Source organism: Capricornis sumatraensis, chromosome 13 (assembly GCF_032405125.1).
Source record: "Capricornis sumatraensis isolate serow.1 chromosome 13, serow.2, whole genome shotgun sequence".
Lineage (NCBI taxonomy): Eukaryota > Metazoa > Chordata > Mammalia > Artiodactyla > Bovidae > Capricornis > Capricornis sumatraensis.
Genome location: NC_091081.1, coordinates 40,809,669 through 40,832,549, shown reverse-complemented (window position 1 = coordinate 40,832,549; position 22,881 = coordinate 40,809,669). Strand labels below are relative to the sequence as shown.

At 38.3% G+C, this 22,881-nt stretch overlaps 1 protein-coding gene across 1 annotated transcript; it reads left to right on the top strand.

The window, feature by feature from the left end:
- The first annotated feature begins 1,202 nt into the window (after positions 1 to 1,202).
- FHL5 (four and a half LIM domains 5) lies at positions 1,203 to 16,733 on the top strand. Its single transcript, XM_068985480.1, has 5 exons — positions 1,203 to 1,361; positions 2,155 to 2,329; positions 4,237 to 4,406; positions 8,841 to 9,027; positions 16,570 to 16,733. The coding sequence occupies exons 1-5, from the start codon at positions 1,203 to 1,205 to the stop codon at positions 16,731 to 16,733; spliced, it is 855 nt and encodes a 284-aa protein (XP_068841581.1).
- Positions 16,734 to 22,881: the final 6,148 nt, after the last annotated feature.

Sequence of the window (22,881 nt, the reverse complement as noted above, 5' to 3'; positions counted from 1 at the left end):
TCAAACTAATCAATCCTAAAGGAAATCAACCCTGAATATTCATTAGAAGGACTGATGTTGAAACTGAAGCTTCAATTCTTTGACCACCTGATGTGAAGATCTAACTCACTGGAAAAGACACTGATGCTGGGAAAGATAGAAGGCAGGAGGAGAAGGAGATGACAGAGGATGAGATGGTTGGATGGCATCACTGACTCAATGGACATGAATTTGAGCAACTCTGGGAGACGGTGAAGGACAGGGAAGTTTGGCATGCTGCAGTTCATGGGGTTGCAAAAAGTCAGACACGACTGAACAACTGAACACAAATCTTTTGAAATCCATTTATTTTGTTTAATGGTTTTCCTTAATTTACAAAATAACTATAATTCTTCTCTTAACCTTGGCTTTATATTTTTCATTTTATAAAATGCTGCTATTTTTCCTTCTGTGTACATGTTAGTTTAGCCCTAAAACTTTAAGAAGCATATAGCTCTTTTCTACCACTGATGGTTTTGACTGCACGTCTACATATCGCTCAATGGCAGGTACAAAAGTGTAGTCAGGGAGGGTGAAGCCACAGGTAAGAAGGATGTCTCAAGGGACCTTAGAACTAACTAATGTGCAGAAATCAAACCTGCATCTCTTAAGTCTCCTGCATTGGCAGGCAGGTTCTTTACCACTAGCACCACCTGGGGAGCCCAGAGATTTGGGAAATAAAAGGATGGCATAGAAAATGACAATGTACTTGATTAGTAATTTCTATTTCAGTTAGAAAAAAAAAAAAAGACTTATTTCCATGGAACTCCACCTCCAGATCTCTACAACAAGCTAGTAAGTGATGACAGTTAGTGAAAGCTCTATCAACAGTTCATATTTATATCCTTGAGGTGAAACCATCCTATTTCAACAAATATCACTTTCTCATTGAATTCCACATTAGTGAATGATGAATACAAGATGTTTTTCCACACTCCGGCTGCTGGCTTGATGTGTTTTGCTAGCAAAATACACAGGAACTGCCAAGATGGGAGAGTAGCCTTTCCTAAATCCCTCCACGTGTCACCATGACTACAGCATATTTCCTAAACTGGTGGGTGTTCATATAAGAAGATATAAATCCATTCAAGTGCTTGACTCTTGCTATATTGAGGCTTTATAATTTATCAAAAATTTGCCTTTATGTATGTGAATTATTTTTCTATTCACAGGATTAAGGCAAAATGACAACTGCTCAATTTTATTGCCAATACTGCATGGCATCACTTCTTGGGAAGAAATATGTACTAAAGGATGACAATCCATACTGTGTTTCTTGTTACGATTGTATCTTTTCTAACTATTGTGAGGAGTGCAAAGAACCAATTGAATCAGGTTCCAAGGTAGGTTTAATTCACAGAATTATTGCATATGATCAGCAGAAAAAATGTTACGATTCCTATTTTTCTTTAATAATCTAATGCTCTGCTACTAGATATAAGGATTTTCAAAGCTATCATCAATCAAGTTGATGTTCAAGGCACTATGCTCAGCACTGTGAAATATAACACATGCTGTAATCCTTACAGTGATCTTAGGAGACAGTCTAGGATGCTAAAGATTAAAGAAGTTATTTGACCAAAGTTACACAGCTAAAGTGTTTTTTCTAGAATGACAAGAGTATAAATGATGAACTGTATAAACAATTGGAAGTATAAAGATTCAAAAACCTTTATTTCCTAACTTTGAATCAGTTTCATATTCATTAAAGACATTGTGCCCTGACACCTCTCATACATATAGCCCATGCCTACCAGAATGCATATTGTTGTATATTTTCTCTTTTTTTTTTTAATCTTTGCTTTAGGTAAGTAGTGTTGAGATTTTGTTTACTTAAATCTTAAACAGTAATAGGATGTTATCATCTAAAAATAAAAATCATCTCAGGAAATTGGAAGAAATAGGACAGTCCCTTATTTTTCTTCTGTCTTTTGTAACCAAACAAGGAAGCAGGCTCTAGCTCCTAATTGCCGCAGAGAGTCTCCTCTCTCCAGGTAGTAGTACCAATAACATCATGCCCTCAAGCTAACAGCACAACCTACTAGCACCAGAGCCCCAGAGTGTTTAGTGTTGTCTTACAAAATGGCCTATTTGATCACAAACACACTTAATTAACTTTTATTCACTGTCTCGAAGGATCTTTGTTACAAAGGCCGGCACTGGCATGAAGGATGCTTTAATTGCACCAAATGCAATCACTCTTTGGTGGAAAAGCCTTTTGCTGCCAAGGATGAGCGCCTGCTGTGCTCGGAGTGCTATTCTAATGAGTGCTCTTCCAAGTGCTTTCACTGCAAGAAGACCATCATGCCTGGTAAGATCTCAAGGCCTTTTGGTCTATAACTGAAGCTACAATGCTTTAAATTAAACCCAAGCACAGGAAGAGTGTAGTGCGTTAGTACCTGCATTCTCCTTCCATGGTTTCACTTTTCATGGTTGTAGTTACCCAAGGTCAAAAATGTGAAGTCTGAAAATATTAACTGGAAAATACCAGCAATAAAAGTTCCTTAAGTTTTCCATTGTGCACTGTTCTGAGTAGTGTGATGAAACCTCTCTGCACCTGTTCCATGACATGAATCATCTCTTTGTTCAGAGCATCCTGCCCAGTAGTCACTTAATAACCATCTCAGTTACCAGATCAGACTGTTGCTGTATCACAGTGCTTGTATTCAAGAAACCTTTATTTCAGTTAATAATGGCCGCAAAGTGCAATAGTAGTGATGCTGGCAATTCAGGTATGCTGAAAAAAAAAGCCATGAAGTGCTTCCTTTAAATGAAAAGACAGTTCTTAATTTAGTAAGGAAATAAATTGCATGCTGAGGTTACTAATATCTAATGTAAGAACAAATTTCCCATGCATGAAGTCATGAAGGAGGAAAAAGAAACTTACGCTAGTTTTGCTGTCATGCCTCAAACTGCAAAAGTTACAGCCACAGTGCACGTAAGTACTTAGATAAGCTGGAAAAGGCATTAAATTCTAACAGCAAGATATTTTCAGAAAGAGAGACCACATTCCCCATAATGTTTATTACAGTATATTGTTATAATTGTTCTATTTTATTGTTATTAACCTCTTGCAATACCTAATTTATAAACTATAACATAGGTCTGTATATATCGGGAAAAAAACACGGTACACACACACACACACACACACACACAAGGTTTGGTGTTACCTGCAGTGTCGAAGGAAATGGCACCCCACTCCAGTGTTCTTGCCTGGAGAATCCCAGGGATGGGGAAGCCTGCTGGGCAGCCGTCTATGGGGTCGCACAGAGTCAGACATGACTGAAGCGACTTAGCAGCAGCAGCAGTGTCACACATCCACTGGAGATCTTGGGGTGTACCCCTCACGGATAAAGGGGACTATTACACAAAACCCTGCTTTTCAGAAAGACATCTTTCTTACTATCTCTTTATCTTGTTATGTGTACTTTAGAAATGAAAAGATTATACTTTCCGTTTCCATTGGGCAAAGTGTACTGTCTTTTATATATTGTCATAAACATAATTCATAGAAACATTTTGAACCAGAAACTGAACCAGGGAACAAAATCTACACCAATAAATAATGCTAAAACTGCATTTAACACCCTGTCCTAGACAGAACCAATAGCATCAAAAAGCACAGCCCATCATAGGAGAATGGAATCAAGCGTCATTCTGTATCTCAACAAACACTGGTCTGAGGGTCAGTCATCTTTCTTTTCTCTCAGGGAAAGCAAGGATCCATGTAAACTGTTACACCTTTAGGCAAGTAATAATCCTCTTCTCAATACCTATGGACAACAGCATAAGAACAATTCTATCTCATTTTCTTATTATAGATTCAAAGATTTTTCTAGAAGACTGTAACTGCACAACATCAATCTCAGAAGTCTGTGCCCTGGGCATTCCTAATATCCTTGTAATTCTTATTATGGCCCAATTTATCTAAACCATGTGCAGCCTTTCAGAGTCTACTTTTATAGTCCTTTCACATCATAAAATTATGAAACAGCACAAGAATTTCCAGTGAAAGAGTGATTCACCATCATTGTGGCTGAATTCTATTGACCTCTTTTTTCAGATAAATGTTTTGGAAACCAAACACTATTTTTTTTTCTATGTGGCTGATTAGTTTATTGCCTTAACATATAGTTTAAGTGATTTGATGTATTACTGCTTGAACGAAAACAACGAAACTTGATTTGTACTAATAGACTTACTTTTCGGGTCCAGGTTCCCGCAAAATGGAATTTAAGGGTAACTACTGGCATGAAACCTGCTTTGTGTGTGAGCACTGCCGACAGCCAATAGGAACTAAACCTCTGATTTCCAAAGAGAGTGGCAATTACTGTGTGCCGTGTTTTGAGAAGGAGTTTGCTCACTACTGCAGCTTTTGTAAGAAGGTAAATATCTATAGAGCATGAAGCTTATGAAATCTTCCAAACCATTGCTTTTTAGCAACATTATATATTTGTAATTAACTGATACTATCATATTATAGCCATCTTTGCACACTCACGTTAGTATTGAATTCCAACAAGTTCAAAAGCACTACCTGTCACAGGGAGGAAGCCCATCTATTTTTATCACCATAAAATGCCACCAGAACATGAATTTAATGTTCCAAAAGCTCAAGTGATTTGATATTCCAGTTCCATTCACTGCTGTTCATGCAAGATTTCACATATTCTGGTGAAGGACCCACATCTCTTTTTGAATACAAATATTTCTTAGAAAATTTTTGATCCATATAATTTCAGAGGGAGATGGGTTTGTCTCACAGAGTGACTAAGGGAACCAATTTAAACAGGATATTTCACTCCTCACTTTATATCGAAGCAATGTAAATGTCTTCTTGGCTTGAAGCTTTTATATTTCTAGCAGTAGACAGATAAGAGAATGACAATCAAGAGTGACAAGATCATTAGGGAAACTCATTCATTAGACAGAAAGAATGCTAAGCACTGCAAGTGGTTTCCTTCGCCTCCAGTTGCAAAGCTTCATGTAGGGCCTTTTAACTTGGATACCCATTCAAACTTTTCCAATAGGAAAAAAAGTCACATTTTTCAAGTAAACTTGGTACAATTCTTTTTTTATCCTCTAAGCTTTTACATGAAGTCACTCATCTCTATCACCTTGATAACATGTCTGTAATCCATTAATATATATTGATGTTCTCAAAGGAATCCTTGACCTGTGAGGTATCATAAGTTTCAAATACCCCTGTAAGTTGTGATCAGAAAGCCTGAATCATGGAAACATGTACTAATTCAGTACAGTGGTTTCTAAACACTTTTGATCTATAGGCTACTCTGCGGCTGCTACTGCTGCTAAGTCGCTCCAGTCATGTCCGACTCTTGCGACCTCATAGATGGCAGCCCACCAGGCTCCACCATCCCTGGGATTCTCCAGGCAAGAACACTGGAGTGGGTTGCCATTTCCTTCTCCAGTGCATGAAAGTGAAAAGTGAAAGTGAAGTCGCTCAGTCGTGTCCGACTCTTAGCAACCCCATGGACTGCAGCCTACCAGGCTCCTCCATCCATGGGATTTTCCAGGCAAGAGTACTGGAGTGGGGTGCCATTGCCTTCTCTAACAGGCCTCTCTAGCAGATCTCATAAGACTATTTGCATATTTACATCCAGACAGCTAGCATGTCATTACCACTATCTACAAATTAACACACACAGTAAGTTTCTACATATATTTAAAATACTGATGCTGCATTTGAGGAGGCATCGATAAAGTCCTAAGTTACAATTATTAAATTACACGATAGTTCAGTTCAGTTGCTGTCCGACCCTTTGCAACTCCATGGACTGCAGCACGCTGCTTCCCTGTCCATCACCAACTCCTGGAGCTTGCCCAAACTCATGTCCATTGAATCAGTGATGCCATCCAACCATCTCATCCTCTGTCTTCCCCTTCTCCTCCTGCCCTCAATCTTTCAGGGTCTTTTCCAATGAGTCAGTTCATATCAGGTGGCCCAAGCACTAGAGTTTCAGCTTCACATCAGTCCTTTCAATGAATATTCAGGACTGACTTCCTTTAGGATTGTGGTGGCTGAAAAGTACAACTGAAAGTAACATGACATAAAACCATCTCAACCATGCAGACTTCCATTACTCTATCAGAAATACTGACTTAGAAAATGACTTTACAAGAAACAGTTAGACTCTATGACCCTGAGACAGATGAAGAAGAAGCTCTGCAAAAGTATCAGTCAATGAAATGCATTTAGAAAGAGATGACGGAAATAAAATGGATACATTGACCTGATTGTTTTGAGGGACAACTAAGTTGGCCATCTTTAGGCTGTATTTCTTAAGGACTTACCCTAAAATGAGACTTGTGGGAGTCATTTTAAAATCATTTGTTGGGCACACGATGTAAAGTTTCCTTCGGTGCTATTTGAGATTCAAATATCTTCTCTAGTATATCATAGCTGAGCACTGTTTGGGGCCAAAGCCCTGATGTTTCCCAGGTTAGAGGAGCCTGCCCTATATTTAGGACATGATTTTAAGTCCCCAGAAATTTATGAAATGTTTGTATTGGGTAGTAGAAAGATCACAACATGCCAGATTATTTTCTATTTAATTTTTTAAAACCACAAGTCCTTTAAGGAAAACTGGATATAAATGTTTCTAATCAAGATGATCCAAGCTGAAGAAAAACAACTTGTTTCAACCCAAGCCAAAGACCAAATATAAAACAAAAGAAAATAAGCAAAAACTACTTGACAACCAGCCCACAGAATTTTTTTCATAGATTTTATTTTCTGAAACTAAAATGTATTTTCTACCAGAAAGCAAGTAACCTCAAACAATAGTCCTTTGAATTCAAATTCCACAAGTTTCACATGTTCTAAAATTGATCAGCTGTCATCCACTGAGCGCAAAATCATTGTTGCCGCCACCTTGCCAGAGAAGAAACATGTTCTAAATCCTGGGATCAATCAGTATCAAAAACCAGGCTTGGATGTTAGACTTCATCTTAGCCTGTCTGCCTCTTCAAAAGGAATATAATCACAAACAAGCTATTTTTAATGTTCCAGAGTTTCATCTCCATAATGAAACAATCTTTAGTTTGTACATCAAGTTTCATTTTGCTGTGAATACAGTTTTCAAGTTTTGAATCTTTTAAGCCTTGCCTGCTAATCATTTGACCAAACAAATCAAAAGAATCTTGAATTCTGCTGTGCCTGTTGTAAGGCATTTGAAGTCAGTAGGGGGCATTTTAAATTGCTTTAGTTCAGACACACCATTATGTTTCCCATTTACTTATTTAAAATAGTATATATTTTTTTCTCATTTACAAAAAATAACTTTCTATCAAATATCTTTAATTATTAAGGTAGTCATTGGAAAATTTTTAAATATCTTTAGGATAATCTTTTCAAAAGCCTGGAGCATAGACAGTTTTTTAATTTGTCACAATAGAATGGCTTAGAATAGACTTTTTCTATATCTAGTTAATTTGCATACAAAGCCTACAGGCACCATCTCAGATATCACATTGCTTCAGTCATTAGAAGACATTTCTATGAATGCTTGCCAGGTTCCCAAGCCAACCCCAAGAGCTCAGCAGCCATGAATTTGAAAGATGCTAGGACTTAAAAATTGCTACACAAGTAAAGTTGTCTAATGTTTTTCCATCTGATTTTTAAATAGAGATATCTCAGTCTTTTGAAAGGTAGAATCCATGCATTAAACTGGGTTAGAAAATATTTTATGGCAGAATAACAAGCATCTCTGCAAAACCCTAACACATCACACATTAAGGTTCAACGTACAGCACTGATGACTGAATCCTAGCACTGAAAACTCATACAGTTGCCCACAGTCATCCCATTTGTGCTAGGTACAATGGTAGAATTGCTTTTCAAACATTTTTTCCCTTGGTGTTTCTTCATCATTCAACAAAGATTTCTCAGTGGCTTAGTGCAAAGCAATCTCGTCTCAGTATATGTTCGTGGTTAGGCACACAGACTGTGGAATCCGACCGCAGGTTTGAATTCTCACTCTGTGTGTCCCTAGCAAGAGATGTAACTGCTCTAACTCTGGAGTGGTTCATCTCTAAAGAGGGAAGATACTGTGTCAGGATGTTGAGAATGTTAAGAATAGGTTAAGTACAGGACTAAAGACTGAAAAAACATCTTAGAAATAATGGTCATTATTAGCAGATGATGCGTGCCATGCCAAGCTCCTTCAGTCATGTCCAGCTCTTTCAACCCCATGCACTATAGCCCACTAGGCTCCTCTGTCCAGGGGAATTCTCCAGGCAAGAATACTGGAGTGGGTTACCATTTCTTCCTCCAGGGGATCTTCCCAACCCAGGGACTGAACCTGAGTCTCCTGGAGCTCCTGCCCTGGCACACGGGTTCTTTACCACTAGCACCACCTGGGAATGGTGCTGAGCAAATCCTTTCAGGGTTGCTACTGCTGAATAAAGCATTCAGGAAAAAATAGCTTTTTTAAAGGATTCTTAGAAGTTATATATGAACATTAGAGCATAGCACAGAAAGTATCTTAAGTCTAATGGCAGATCTTTGAAGACCAACAAGAAAGAGAAAGATGAGCAAAGAAATCAAGGGCCTATATCTTTTTTTATCTTCCTGAGCTCATCATGACCCTGCTTCTTTCCTATACCACTGTAGGAGAAAAATTAGGATAATTCTCATCAGTTCTATTTGATCGAGATAGCCTTTGGTTCAAAGAAATCACAGGAAAAAGACATCCTGACACAAGGTGATAGGGTAGCTCGAAGTACTACTTGTGGGCAAAGAAGAGAATCACAAAAGACAGTGCATGGTCATCGCCTTTTTTCTGATCATTTGCCAGGTGATAACTTCAGGTGGGATAACGTTTCGTGACCAGCCATGGCATAAAGAGTGTTTTCTGTGCAGCGGCTGTAGGAAAGAGCTCTGCGAGGAAGAGTTTATGTCCAGAGATGACTATCCATTCTGTCTGGATTGCTACAACCATCTTTATGCCAAAAAGTGTGCCGCCTGCACCAAGCCTATTACTGGTAAGTTTAATATATTCCTAGCATGAAAAAGTATGGTTCTGAAAATGCTATACAGTTAATTAAGGAAATGTCATTTTAAAAAGGATGATCTTTCCCTTATGTTTCCTTTTGAAACAAACATGAGTACTTATATATAAATATGAATGTTACACAGAACCCTCAAGGTAAGTATAGAGTATAATTAAGGCAGCTAGGCTCTGTAGAGGGTCATTAATGCTTAACTTCATGGTACTGACTCAAAGCAAAGTAATAGTTCAGGAAAGGAGAGTAAGAGGCCTTGGGCGGTTGGGGGGGAGGTATGTGTGTCTGTGTGTGTGTATGTGTGTCTGTATGTGTGTGTGTGTGTATGTCTGTGTGTGTCTCTGTGTGTCTGTTAGTTGCTTAGTCATGTCTGACTCTTTGCAACCCCATAGACTGTAGCCTACCAGGCCCCTCCATCCCCGGGATTCTCCAGGCAAGAACACTGGAGCGGGTTGCCATTTCCTTCTCCAAAAGGAACTATAGAAAGAAAGAAAGTGAAGTCGCTCAGTTGCGTCCGACTCTTTGCAACCCCATGGACTGTAGCCTACCAGGTTCCTCCATCCATGGAATTTCCCAGGCAAGAGTACTGGAGTGGGTTGCCACGTCCTTCTCCAGGCCTGAGTTGAGGTAGAATTTTAAGAAACTGAGTGGGAGAAAGGGATACTTATAAATCAAAATGCTGCTCAATTCTAAACAAGTGTAAAGGGGCCTTAAAGTGGAAAAAGAAGTTATAAATAATTACGATAGCATAGGTGAGGAATTAATTAAACCTCAATTTAAGATGATTCTAACAAATGTATTATTCTCTTTTCACTCTGTTCGCTTACAGAATTATCAAATTATGAATAGATAAAATAAGATAGCATTCTGTTAAACAAAATATGTGTGATATGATTTGAAAATAACATAAATGGTAAATCTATCCGTGCTAAATGAGTTTTCAAGGTAAAAAGCACGTTGTATTTTCCTCTGAGTTACTTCTAAAATGCTAATCCTGTCATAAGAGAACTGACACTCTCATCCCTGAGAAACCCAATAGCTCTTCTTTTTTTCTCTCCTTTTTAAAAATTTATTTTCAATTGAAGGATAATTGCTTTACAGTATTGTGTTGGTTTCTGCTAAACATCAACATGCATCAGACATAGGAATATCTATGTCCCCGCCTCTTGAAGCTCCCTCCCACCTCCACCCTGATCCCATCCCTCTAGGTTGTTATAGAGCCCTGATCTGAGGTCCCTGAGTCATGCAGCAAATTCCCACTGGCTATCTATTTTGCATATGGTAATGTATATTTCCATGTCAGTCTCTCCATACGACCCTTCTCTCCTTCCTTCCCCGGCTCCTGAATCCATAAGTCTGTTCTCTGTGTCTGTGCCTTCGTTGCTGCCCTGCAAATAATTTCATCAGTACCATCTTTCTAGATTCCATACACACGCATTAATATATGATATTTGTTTTTTTCTTGCTTACTTACGTCACTCTGTATAACCGGCTCTAGGTTCATCCACCTCATTAGAACCGACTCAAATAAGTTCCCTTTTATGGCTGAGTAATATTCCATTTCAACAGCTATTCTTTTAGGTATGGTCACCAAATAACATGGCAAAACTGTATTTCTGTTCTCCATTCCTAGGACTCTTAGATCATATTTCACTTCTGTCTCAGTTCATGTAACACAGGACTATTACAGATTATTCTATCCCTTTTCTCCTCCTCTATCTTCAGATAGATCACAAGTAAAATTGAATATTTATTTATCTCCAAGTAAAGAGTTTTGCTGCAAGCCCAGCTTGATAGGCTTTCACTTTCTTGCAAGGGAGGAAGTTTCCTAGATAAACAGAGCATGGTCTTGTTTCTCCATACAAGGCACCATATTTTTTTAGAATCTCACACCAGCCCATGGGCTACAGCTGGCCAGCAAGCATGTTTTGTTTGGCCTGCATAAGCTTGGAAACAACTAATGTAAAATCCATCTCTCCAGCCAAAAAGAAAATGAAGAGCCTGCCCGAGGTGAGCATACTGCCCTCACACTCCTGGCCAGGTCACTGTCACAGGGAGCTGAGTGACTGGCCCACTGTGCAGGGCTTGCCCCCTTTGTTCCTCCCACAATCATTCGGCTATGTCACCTCTGCAGCCCTTTCAGGGACATACACTGGCAATTTTAGATCATAGGGCTCCAAGGCTTGGGCTGTTAATAACTCTACTCTCCTGCTTCTGCATATCTGGCAACTCCTGCAGCCAAGGGAATAAGCCACCCTCTCTACTGGTTCTAGTTAGAAATGAAACTTCCAAAAATGTAACAGTAACTGGAGCTCCAAAAACTTAGTCGAATATGCAATCACAGCTTGATGGACTCAGACAATTTATTCTACAACACTTTTCTTGAATTGGCCAGAAAAGGCGGGGAGGGGGGCTGGCAGGGGGTGGGGGTGGGGCGCTGGCGGGGGGTGGGGGGGTGGATTTCCATGAAGAAATGAAAAATTTCAACAACTTAAAAATGTTTGAAAATTTCCAGGGACTCAAATGGCTAGTATGGATCTTAAAGAGCCTATGCAAGCTTTGAACCTGATGAGTTTCCATTCTGATCCATCACCACAGATGCATGTGTCTAAGTGATTTTTCTGATGGACTGCTGCAGGTCAATTACTGAACGCAGCTTTTTAAAATCAGACAGAAAAACCACATTTTCCACATGAAACATAGGGATGATCAGGAACCAAAGATTTGTCCCCAAAGTAATTCAAATGCAGGATATATATTTAGAATAATCAGTCTGTTGATCATTATCTTAATCTTCTTTTGGCTCTGTGATTGAGACACACCAGAAACTAAATGCCTTCAAAAACTTCCAACTCACTTTAGTATGTTTTGATATGATTTTTAAATATATATGGGCTTCCCAGGTAACTCAAACGGTAAACAACCTGCCTGCAATGTCGAGCCCTGGGTCAGGAAGATCCCCTGCAGAAGGGCATGGCAACCCACTCCAGTATTCTCACCTAGAGAATCCCAAGGACAGAGGAGTCTGGCAGGCTACAGTCCATGGGGTCATAGAGTCAGACATAAACTGAGCGACTAACACTTTTAAATATATATGTATGTATGTACGTGTGTGTGTATATATACATAGAGAGAGCTAATTCAAATCCTGAAAGATGATGCTGTGAAAGTGCTGCACTCAATATGCCAGCAAATTTGGAAAACTCAGCAGTGGCCACAGGACTGGAAAAGGTCAGTTTTCTTTCTAATCCCAAAGAAAGGCAATGCCAAAGAATGCTCAAACTACCGCACAATTGCACTCATCTCACATGCTAGTAAAGTAATGCTCAAAATTCTCCAAGCCAGGCTTCAGCAATAAGTGAACCGTGAACTTCCAGATGTTCAAGCTGGTTTTAGAAAAGGTAGAGGAACTAGAGATCAAATTGCCAACATCCGCTGGATCATGGAAAAAGCAAGAGAGTTCCAGAAAAACATCTATTTCTGCTTTATTGACTATGCCAAAGCCTTTGACTGTGTGGATCACAAGAAACTGTGGAAAATTCTGAAGGAGATGGGAATACCAGACCACCTGACTTGCCTCTTGAGAAATCTGTATGCAGGTCAGGAAGCAACAGTTAGAACTGGGCATGGAACAACAGACTGGTTCCAAATAGGAAAAGGAGTATGTCAAGGCCATATATTGTCACCCTTATTTAACTTATATGCAGAGTACATCATGAGAAACGCTGGGCTGGAAGAAGGACAAGCTGGAATCAAGACTGCCGGGAGAAATATCAATAACCTCGGATATGCAGATGATACCACCCTTATGGCAGAAAGTGAAGAGGAACTAAAAAAGCCTCGATGAAAGTGAAAGTAGAGAGTGAAAAAGTTGGCTTAAATCTCAACATTAAGAAAACGAAGATCATGGCATCCAGTCCCATCACTTCATGGGAAATAGATGGGGAAACAGTAGAAACAGTGTCAGACTTTATTTTTTTGGGCTCCAGAATCACTGCAGATGGTAATTGCAGCCATGAAATTAAAAGACACTTACTCCTTGGAAGAAAAGTTATGACCAACCTAGGTAGCATATTCAAAAGCAGAGACATTACTTTGCTGACTAAGGTCTATCTAGTCAAGGCTATGGTTTTTCCTATGGTCATGTATGGATGTGAGAGTTGGACTGTGAAGAAAGCTGAGGGCCGAAGAATTGATGCTTTTTAACTGTGGTGTTGGAGAAGACTCTTGAGAGTCCCTTGGACTGCAAGGAGATCCACCCAGTCCATTCTAAAGGAGATCAGCCCTGGGATTTCTTTGGAAGGAATGATGCTAAAGCTGAAGCTCCAGTACTTTGGCCACCTCATGCAAAGAGTTGACTCATTGGAAAAGACTCTGATGCTGGGAGGGATTGGGGGCAGGAGGAGAAGGGGAGGAGAGAGGATGAGATGGCTGGATAGCATCACTGACTAGATGGACGTGAGTCTAAGTGAACTCCGGGAGTTGGTGATGGACAGGGAGGCCTGGCGTGCTGCAATTCATGGAGTCGCAAAGAGTCGGACACGACTGAGCAACTGAAGTGAACTGATATATATATATATATTCTCTGTAGTAGTGCTTTAAAGTTGAGCTATTTGAACTAATGTACCACAGGGAACTATATATTAATACCATACATTTATTTTCTGAAAATTGTACATTCAGGCAAACAATATGTCATTCCCAGAAACTATGTTAGAACTGTTTTTAAAACATCACTTTAAATTAACTAGATCTATAAGGAACAACTCAAGATGTAACTATAAGTTTTTTCTCCTCTAAGATAAGATTTGCCTTTCTAAGGAGATAAATGAAGCAGCTTGACCTAGTGGGAAGAGCACTGATCTAGGGAGTAAAAGACCATGGCCTTGTCTCTGCCCTGATTACTGTGTGACTGTAGGTATGCAATTCACCTCCAAGGTCCTCATTTGTCTTCTTGCAAAATGAGGAATTAAATAAGATCACATCTTTGCTGTTTTCTATTTCTGTTTATTTTCAGTAAAGTGAGTTTCAAATGTTGGCTTCTTCAGACAGAGATGCTAATATTTCTGGTTATGTTCCTTAAGAAAGAAAATTCAGACTTAATTTGGTGAAGCTGGAAGCACAGATTCTGAAACAGATGGCCTAGGATTGAATCCCAGACCTGCCACTTAGCAGCCGGGTGATTTGGCCAAGAGGCTAACCTCTCTGTTTAACAATTACTATCTGCAAAGTCGGGTTGATGGTAATAACTACCCCATGGAGTGAGGTGAGAGCTATATGAAGTAAAGGGCTTGGAATAGTGACTGGTTCATCTTTAAGACCTCAACAAAGGCCGGCTCTTCATTTTCAGGAATAAATGAAGCCAGATAAAACAGGTGTCAGAGTCCTGTTTCCTAGTTGACTTTCTTATTGAAAATGACCCTTATGATGTGAGGGAGTAAACACATCCAAAATCAAAACAATTTATAACCACCTCACATGTTAAGTCAAGACTTTCTTATATCCCTGCTACCAGATGCTTCCTTTTTATTCTTCTTTGTAAAATTCTAGAAGAATTATTTTTACATTTGCCACCTGTACAAAGCTTAATAACAAATCAAGAAAATTTCATGTGTATCAAAATGCTAGATGCGCAATAATTAAATTCATGAACAGAAGTGGTTTATGTACATATAGAACATTATTCTTGTAATCCGCTTATTAACATCTTGAATAACATTAAGGGGATTAATTGGTACATTATTGATTTACTTTCATTAGAAAGTAATGATGGCATCATAAATAAGCTATAAATTTCATCAAGAAAAGTACAAGAATTTGATGTAAATGTATCCCTGAACTAGTAAATTGTATGCGAAGGCATCAAAAAACATTTCCAGGAAGGAAACAAAAGCTCATTATCATATCAAAGGAGAATTTACCTGAAATAAAATATTTATTCACCTTTTTTGCTTTACCATCCCAAATGGAATATTTGGAAATCACATGTGCATCAGCACATGAACTATTTGAGCCTCACTAAAACAGTGTGATAAGCAAACCACAAGAATTTCATAGCACTAAGATCACTTGGAAAAAACCTGGCAAATGAAGATTCAAGTCTAGGGCAACCCAAACCCTTACCAGACCTTAGACCTTTTCTCCTTTTTTACAACTCCTCAAAATCAGTTCCTTAAACTGTACCCTGGATTCATATTTGGGGTATAGAGACAGAGTCTCATCAAAGACTCAAATTCTCATACCTTTCTTATTAATAGAAACCCTATGGCTCAAGTAAGGCCCAAGTTGAAATGGGGGAGCCGATTTCATTGGGTAACATGGCTTCAGCGGCTACAGGAATAAGATTCACACATCTTTGTTGCAAGCCTACACTGTCGTCAACTCTGGGCAGGGTAGCAAGGTTATCATATGAGGCTAGCTAAGGACAGTTTAGATGAAATTCTCTATTGGAGCCTTTTGGAAATTGTGTCTCAAGCCACAGTATGACTGTGGGACTTTATCTTGAATAAAACTAAACATGGGAAAAGAGAGAAGAGAACTATAATTCATTAAAATATCAGATACCAGGCTGAGAAGTATTCATTTATTTTACCTTAACTTTGCTTCAAAGTAAACAGGGTCACGAGGAAGGAAAAAATATTCTTACTTAGATAAGTAAGTAACTTACTTAGATAAGCAAGTAACTAAGTAAGTAACTTACTTTGAAGTTCTGACTTCAAAACTTATTCCTTCTTCTCATTGCAATACCCTAAATTTCCTTATGTCTTGTGAAAATCGCTCAGCTGTGTACAACTTTGTGACCCCATGGACTAATACAGTCCATGGAATTCTCCAGGCCAGAATACTGGAGTGGGTAGCCTTTCCCTTCTCCAGGGGATCTTCCCAACCGAGGGATCGAACCCAGGCCTCCTGCATTACAGGCAGATTCTGAGCCACAAGGGAAGCCTTATGTCTTAGGCAATTGGGAACTGTCTCCAAAAATATGTGCTTTGTATACTCAAGTTCTTGGCAACCTACTCCACTACTCTTGCTTGGAAACTCCCATGGACGGAGGAGCCTGGTGGGCTGCCGTCCATGGGGTCACTAAGAGTCGGACATGACTGAGCAACTTCACTTCCACTTTTCACTTTCATGCACTGGAGAAGGAAATGGCAACCCACTCCAGTGTTCTTGCCTGGAGAATCCCAGGGACGGGGGAGCCTGGTGGGCTGCCGTCTCTGGGGTCGCACAGAGTTGGACACGACTGAAGTGACTTAGCAGCAGCAGCATACCCAAGTTCAACATACTTATGTAGATTAGGGGACAAAATTGACTGAGTATCTGGCTGGATCTCAAAGGAAGAACCTGTGGGTGTCATTCCCGAATGGATACAGGCCACTGCGGGTTGCATCATTTCTTGGTTACTTTCTTGATGCGGTCTTACTCACTGTTTTATCTCCAGCTCCCAGAAGTGTACCTGATAGAATGCTCCATCTATTTGTTGAAAGAATAAATTATTCTTTTTCTCCAATTGCTTTACAGGTCTCAGAGGTGCCAAGTTTATCTGCTTTCAAGACCGCCAGTGGCACAGTGAATGCTTTAACTGTGGGAAGTGCTCTGTCTCCTTGGTGGGGGAAGGCTTCCTGACTCACAACAAGGAAATCTTCTGCCACAAATGTGGCTCTGGGGTGGACACTGACATCTAGAAGGAGACAGTCCCTCCCCACTGGAAATCCACCTTGCTTTTGTTCTCACTAAATCCAAAACTCAACTGACACTGCACTTCTGACTTAATGTTTAGAAAAAATTCACGCAGAGTTTATAGCACAAGTGTTTTTGCACACATTCTAACTCAACTATAAGGGCTCAGAAAAAGCACAGTCTAACAGAAATGAATACACTCTAAATCACAAAGACACCTTTCCTTGCAAAATACTGCACTCTGCTGTTAGAAAATATGGGAAAATATTTCTTTATTGTAATCTAATGTATAACCTATACCTAGAAGTCATGGATTTTATTACTGAAAGCTGATGTTTTTCAAAACTGCAGAGTAAGAAGGATACCAACAGATCAAATTGAAAGACATACATGAGACTAATGTTTGCATTCCTCACTAGTTATACATAACATGCTTGGCTGTGAATGGTAGAAGAGCAAAAATGGTCAGGGAAAACATCAGTAATCATCATATTTAGGTTTTTTGTCATTTTATCATTCTTTTATTGTTCACAAGTACTAACTTTGGAGTTGAAAAATAAAGCTGCAATTTGCCCTTATCCTCCCTGCTTCCACAAGTAGTTGGTTACCATATTTAATCAAAGGAATTTGAGAATTCTGGGCACCATGCCCCTCATTCTCTGCATAGATACAAAGGTGTCCTTCCCCCCCCCCCCCCCAGGGATAGTTGAAGCATAGGTTTCAACACATTTTGTGTTGAAAGCATTTCAAAGTCCACAATGAAATTTTTTTCTAAATATTTACATATTCCCTGAAAGAAAAGTCTATTCTTTCAAAAGAGCAAACCAGGATAATCACTGTCCCCAAAGGCAAACCTTTAAAGTAAACTGATCATTAAATCATCACTTGTGGAAATGAGTTTTAGGGAAGGGATTGTGAGTTGGAACATGACTTTCATCCAGATATCTAAAGGCATAATAGAATGCATAATTAGCTCTGAGCGTCATGCATTTTGCCTTCCAACATGTCACAGATGATTAATGAGAAGACATAAAAGTGAGTTTTGAAGAAATCTAGTAATAATAATAACCTAAAAAGAATAACTCACTGCTGATAATTCAGGACCTGTGAAGAAGCACAATAGAGCAATAAGGTCTGTAAATGAGGCTTCCTCCGCACCTGGGCTACCCACATCACCTGTGCTACTTACGTCACCGTGCCTAGAACTTCAGTCTCCTGCATTGACTCTGAGGGGCACTCTCGACCTCCAGGAGCCATTCTACAAGTAAACCAGTGTGCTTATTGGTCACGGCCTTAATGAAAACCTATCACTATATGTTTATCTTTATACCACACATCTATTGATGATGACCCTAACTAGCTGCCCCTGGACAAAAATTTCCATATTATGTAGGATAAATGGAAATCAACCTCTGCTCTCGTTCAATTATGACCCCTGGTTATAGCATCACAGGTGCAGCAGAGAGAGGTCAGGAGAAGAAATCCAGACTGACACGACATTTTTATAAGTGTCTACTCTCATATTAGTGCACTAAAGGTTCTGACTGAAGTCTAATTCCATGCTGTGGTTGGTTACAATGATTAAAATAGCATCACAGAAGATTCAATTAAAATTGTTATGGAAACACAATTTTTGAAAAAGTTTAAAATGCAAGAACATTGGGAGATGTCAGCAATTTAGGGATACAAATAAAAGGTCAGGCTTCATTGGCTATTTGAAAGATATAATTGTCCTTTTTTGGGTATTAACAATGCCAAGATATTTTCTCTTGCTTTTGTTAACATTTAAATGTAGGCGAAAATATTAATATTCTTCCTGCATTGCTTGAAATTGCACATGTAGAACTGAATATGCCAATTGTTCAATGCTTTATAATAACAGTGAACCATATATTTAGAAAGCCAAGCCATTCTGAATCTGTGTGGACATGCAATATGTAATACTGTCTCAGTTAATCAATTAGAAGTAAACATACAAAATGGTTTTTCTTAAACAATTGGTATCGTTCAGGCATTTTGCTGTGTGAGACTGGGGGGATGTGAATATGCACATGATCAGGCATTTTACTTAATTCACAGAATCATTTCCAAGACAGATTTTGTCATCCTTTGATAAGTACAGCTAAGTATATCTTATCACTAAGCTACCTTCTAAATGTGGAATTATCTCTATTTTTAGAAGATATTTCTTCCACATTTAGTGGGTAGCTTAGTCATCAAACACATATTAAAGATGTACAATGCACAGTTAGAGCTCAAGCTGCTATGATTCTGGAGTGGTGGGGAGGTAGGTCAGGGTATGGAAGCACTGGACTGCCAGATGCAGAGAGCTCATAAAAAGCACCACGATAGGCGCGACACAGAGCAACAACTGAGAAAAGACACAATTAGACTGACACATAAAGATAAAAGTAAAAATCATACATAATATGTGATAGGTGGTTTAGGTCAATAAAAAGAAAACCCCTCTAACTGACTTACCACAAGACAGAGCAGACTGTCTCAGAAAGCAGTGGGCTCCCAAGATTCAGGGCATGACATCTGCACAAATAAGGAAGCAGTTAGAAACCAGCCTGTGTGCTGAGAACAACCCAATGGCTTGGAAATAGCACAGTACCTGTGCCAAAGAGGAAGAAGAAATGGGATTGCTAAAGAAAAGGGTCAGATGAAGGGAGAGTATGAACTCTTAGAATAAACGGTTTATACTTAATAGAATAGGAAAGGGAAAGTTAGTTACTGTTCTTAAAAAGAGGAGAAATGTCTATTTAGTTCTTTGGCCCATTTTTTGATTGGGTCGTTTATTTTTCTGGAATTGAGCTGCATAAGTTGCTTGTATATTTTTGAGATTAGTTGTTTGTCAGTTGCTTCATTTGCTATTATTTTCTCCCATTCAGAAGGCTGTCTTTTAACCTTGCTTATAGTTTCCTTTGTTGTGCAGAAGCTTTTAATTTTAATTAGATCCCATTTGTTTATTTTTGCTTTTATTTCCAGAATTCTGGGAGGTGGATCATAGAGGATCCTGCTGTGATGTATGTCTGAGAGTGTTTTGCCTATGTTCTCCTCTAGGAGTTTTATAGTTTCTGGTCTTACATTTAGATCTTTAATCCATTTTGAGTTTATTTTTGTGTGCGGTGTTAGAAAGTGATCTAGTTTCATTCTTTTACAAGTGGTTGACCAGTTTTCCCAGCACCACTTGTTAAAGAGATTGTCTTTACTCCATTGTATATTCTTGCCTCCTTTGTCAAAGATAAGGTGTCCATATGTGTGTGGATTTATCTCTGGGCTTTCTATTTTGTTCCATTGATCTATATGTCTGTCTTTATGCCAGTACCATACTGTTTTGATGACTGTGGCTTTGTAGTATAGCCTGAAGTCAGGCAAGTTGATTCCTCCAGTTCCATTCTTCTTTCTCAAGATTGCTTTGGCAATTCGAGGTTTTTTGTATTTCCATACAAATCTTGAAATTATTTGTTCTAGTTCTGTGAAAAATATGGCTGGTAGCTTGATAGGGATTGCATTGAATTTGTAAATTGCTTTGGGTAGTATACTCATTTTCACTATATTGATTCTTCCAATCCATGAGCATGGTATATTTCTCCATCTATTAGTGTCCTCTTTGATTTCTTTCATCAGTGTTTTATAGTTTTCTATATATAGGTCTTTAGTTTCTTTGGGTAGATATATTCCTAAGTATTTTATTCTTTTCATTGCACCAAAGAAGACATACAGATGGCTAACAAACACATGAAAAGATGCTCAACATCACTCATTATCAGAGAAATGCAAATCAAAACCACAATGAGGTACCACTTCACACCAGTCAGAATGGCTGCGATCCAAAAATCTGCAAGCAATAAATGCTGGAGAGGGTGTGGAGAAAAGGGAACCCTCCTACACTGTTGGTGGGAATGCAAACTAGTACAGCCACTATGGAGAACAGTGTGGAGATTCCTTAAAAAATTGCAAATAGAACTACCTTATGACCCAGCAATCCCACTGCTGGGCATACACACCGAGGAAACCAGAATTGAAAGAGACACATGTACCCCAATGTTCATCGCAGCACTGTTTATAATAGCCAGGACATGGAAACAACCTAGATGTCCATCAGCAGATGAATGGATAAGAAAGCTGTGGTACATATACACAATGGAGTATTACTCAGCCATTAAAAAGAATACATGTGAATCAGTTCTGTTGAGATGGATGAAACTGGAGCCGATTATACAGAGTGAAGTAAGCCAGAAAGAAAAACACCAATACAGTATACTAACACATATATATGGAATTTAGAAAGATGGCAATGACGACCCTGTATGCAAGACAGGAAAAAAGACACAGCTGTGTATAACGGACTTTTGGACTCAGAGGGAGAGGGAGAGGGTGGGATGATTTTGGAGAATGGCATTCTATCATGTATACTATCATGTAAGAATGAATTGCCAGTCTATGTCTGACGCAGGATACAGCATGCTTGGGGTTGGTGCATGGGGATGACTCACTGAGATGTTATGGGGAGGGAGGTGGGAGGGGGGTTCATGTTTGGGAACACATGTAAAAATTAAAGATTTTAAAATTAAAAAAAAAAAAAAAAAGAGGAGAAAAACATGTAAAGAACATTGTGCTAAGCATTATGACAATGTGTAAAGAACCTTGTGTTAATGATCGCATGTAGCCTAGAACAGAAGAGGGCAAGTTTCTGAAGGTGAAGATATCTGACTCCAGTAATACCTTTGATTAGTGGCTGCAGAAGTGAAGAAAAGGGCAGCAATAGGTAATGCAAACCAAGAGCTAGATTTAATGATATAGATGAGTGAACAAGTCAATGAATCAAATATTTTATGCTGTCATATTGCAGTTAGAGATGAAAAAGAAAAATGCAGAAAAGAATTTCTGCTTTCATCATAAGAGGAAGGGTACCCAAGTCATTTTTCACTCAACGAAACCATAACACATCATATTGGAAAAATCTAGGCCTACTGGTTAAGTGAAGTGTAACGGTGCTACAATCATGGGTTGAAAACTTACTTTTTAAAAAAAAGAAACATTAAATTGTACTTTGGAGGGAAAGATTGCTCAACCATGGTGAAAATGAATCACACTGTCAAAAAAAACCTTGATTAAATATCACTGCAAAATTTAGTCCTACAAATGAAAAATTAACCTAGAAATGTATGTCTGTTGTTAGCAATAATAACATCATTTTTTAAGAAAAAATTACTTTTTAACCTACTTTTGGTATATTGATAGCAATTCATGTTTTAAATAGGAAAAGATCATTATAATATGCTTGAGGTATATTTCATTGAGCACAGAAATTATTCTCAAATACAATCATAAATATTCATTATTACAATAATATCATTTTTGCTTATTTTACAAATTTTTATTTTCAAAATTTTCTTATGCTAAATAAGTTTTCATAGTACATGTTTCTCAAACTGCATTTAGAGATTTATTTTTTACATTAACTGTGCAGTAAGCAAGATAGATATGGAGTAACTTTATAGAGTTTATATGTCTATTACATAGTTATTAATTTTATCTTCACTTTTACAACACCTATATTAGCTATCTGTTCAAATATCATTTCAGGGTATTAAAGCAGAAATAGCATAATTCAATTCTGTCTGACTCAAACCGTAATATCTCCATATCTATGTTCTGTCTTATAATGATCACATTTTAAAATATTCTAAACTAAGAATTATTTTAATTACTATATCTGTGATTCTAAAAATATTCTATCAGATATCTCATTTCAGTTGAATTTTCTTATTTCTTATTTTGAGGTAGTCTTCTGCTAATTTCATTTATATACTGGGGGAATTGGTAAGACTCCTATTGCTTTTAATCTCTTCTTAATTTTGTCTGAAGCAAAATCTGCATCTGTAATAGACTTCATGTAACTTCACCTAATCCATACTACAAGCATCAATTAAATTCTCTCTAGAGTTACATTAGATGATTCATTTAATGTCAGAATGTATTCCACAAAGAAACATTCAGAAAAATATCTCTCACCAAACATTTATAGTGCATTTTTTTAAAGTCATAGGGCTTTGAAATATATGATGAAATTCTTATGGGTACTCAATAAACAAACATTTACGTCTTGGAATGGTATTTCTTCAATGAAATGGTCAGAATATT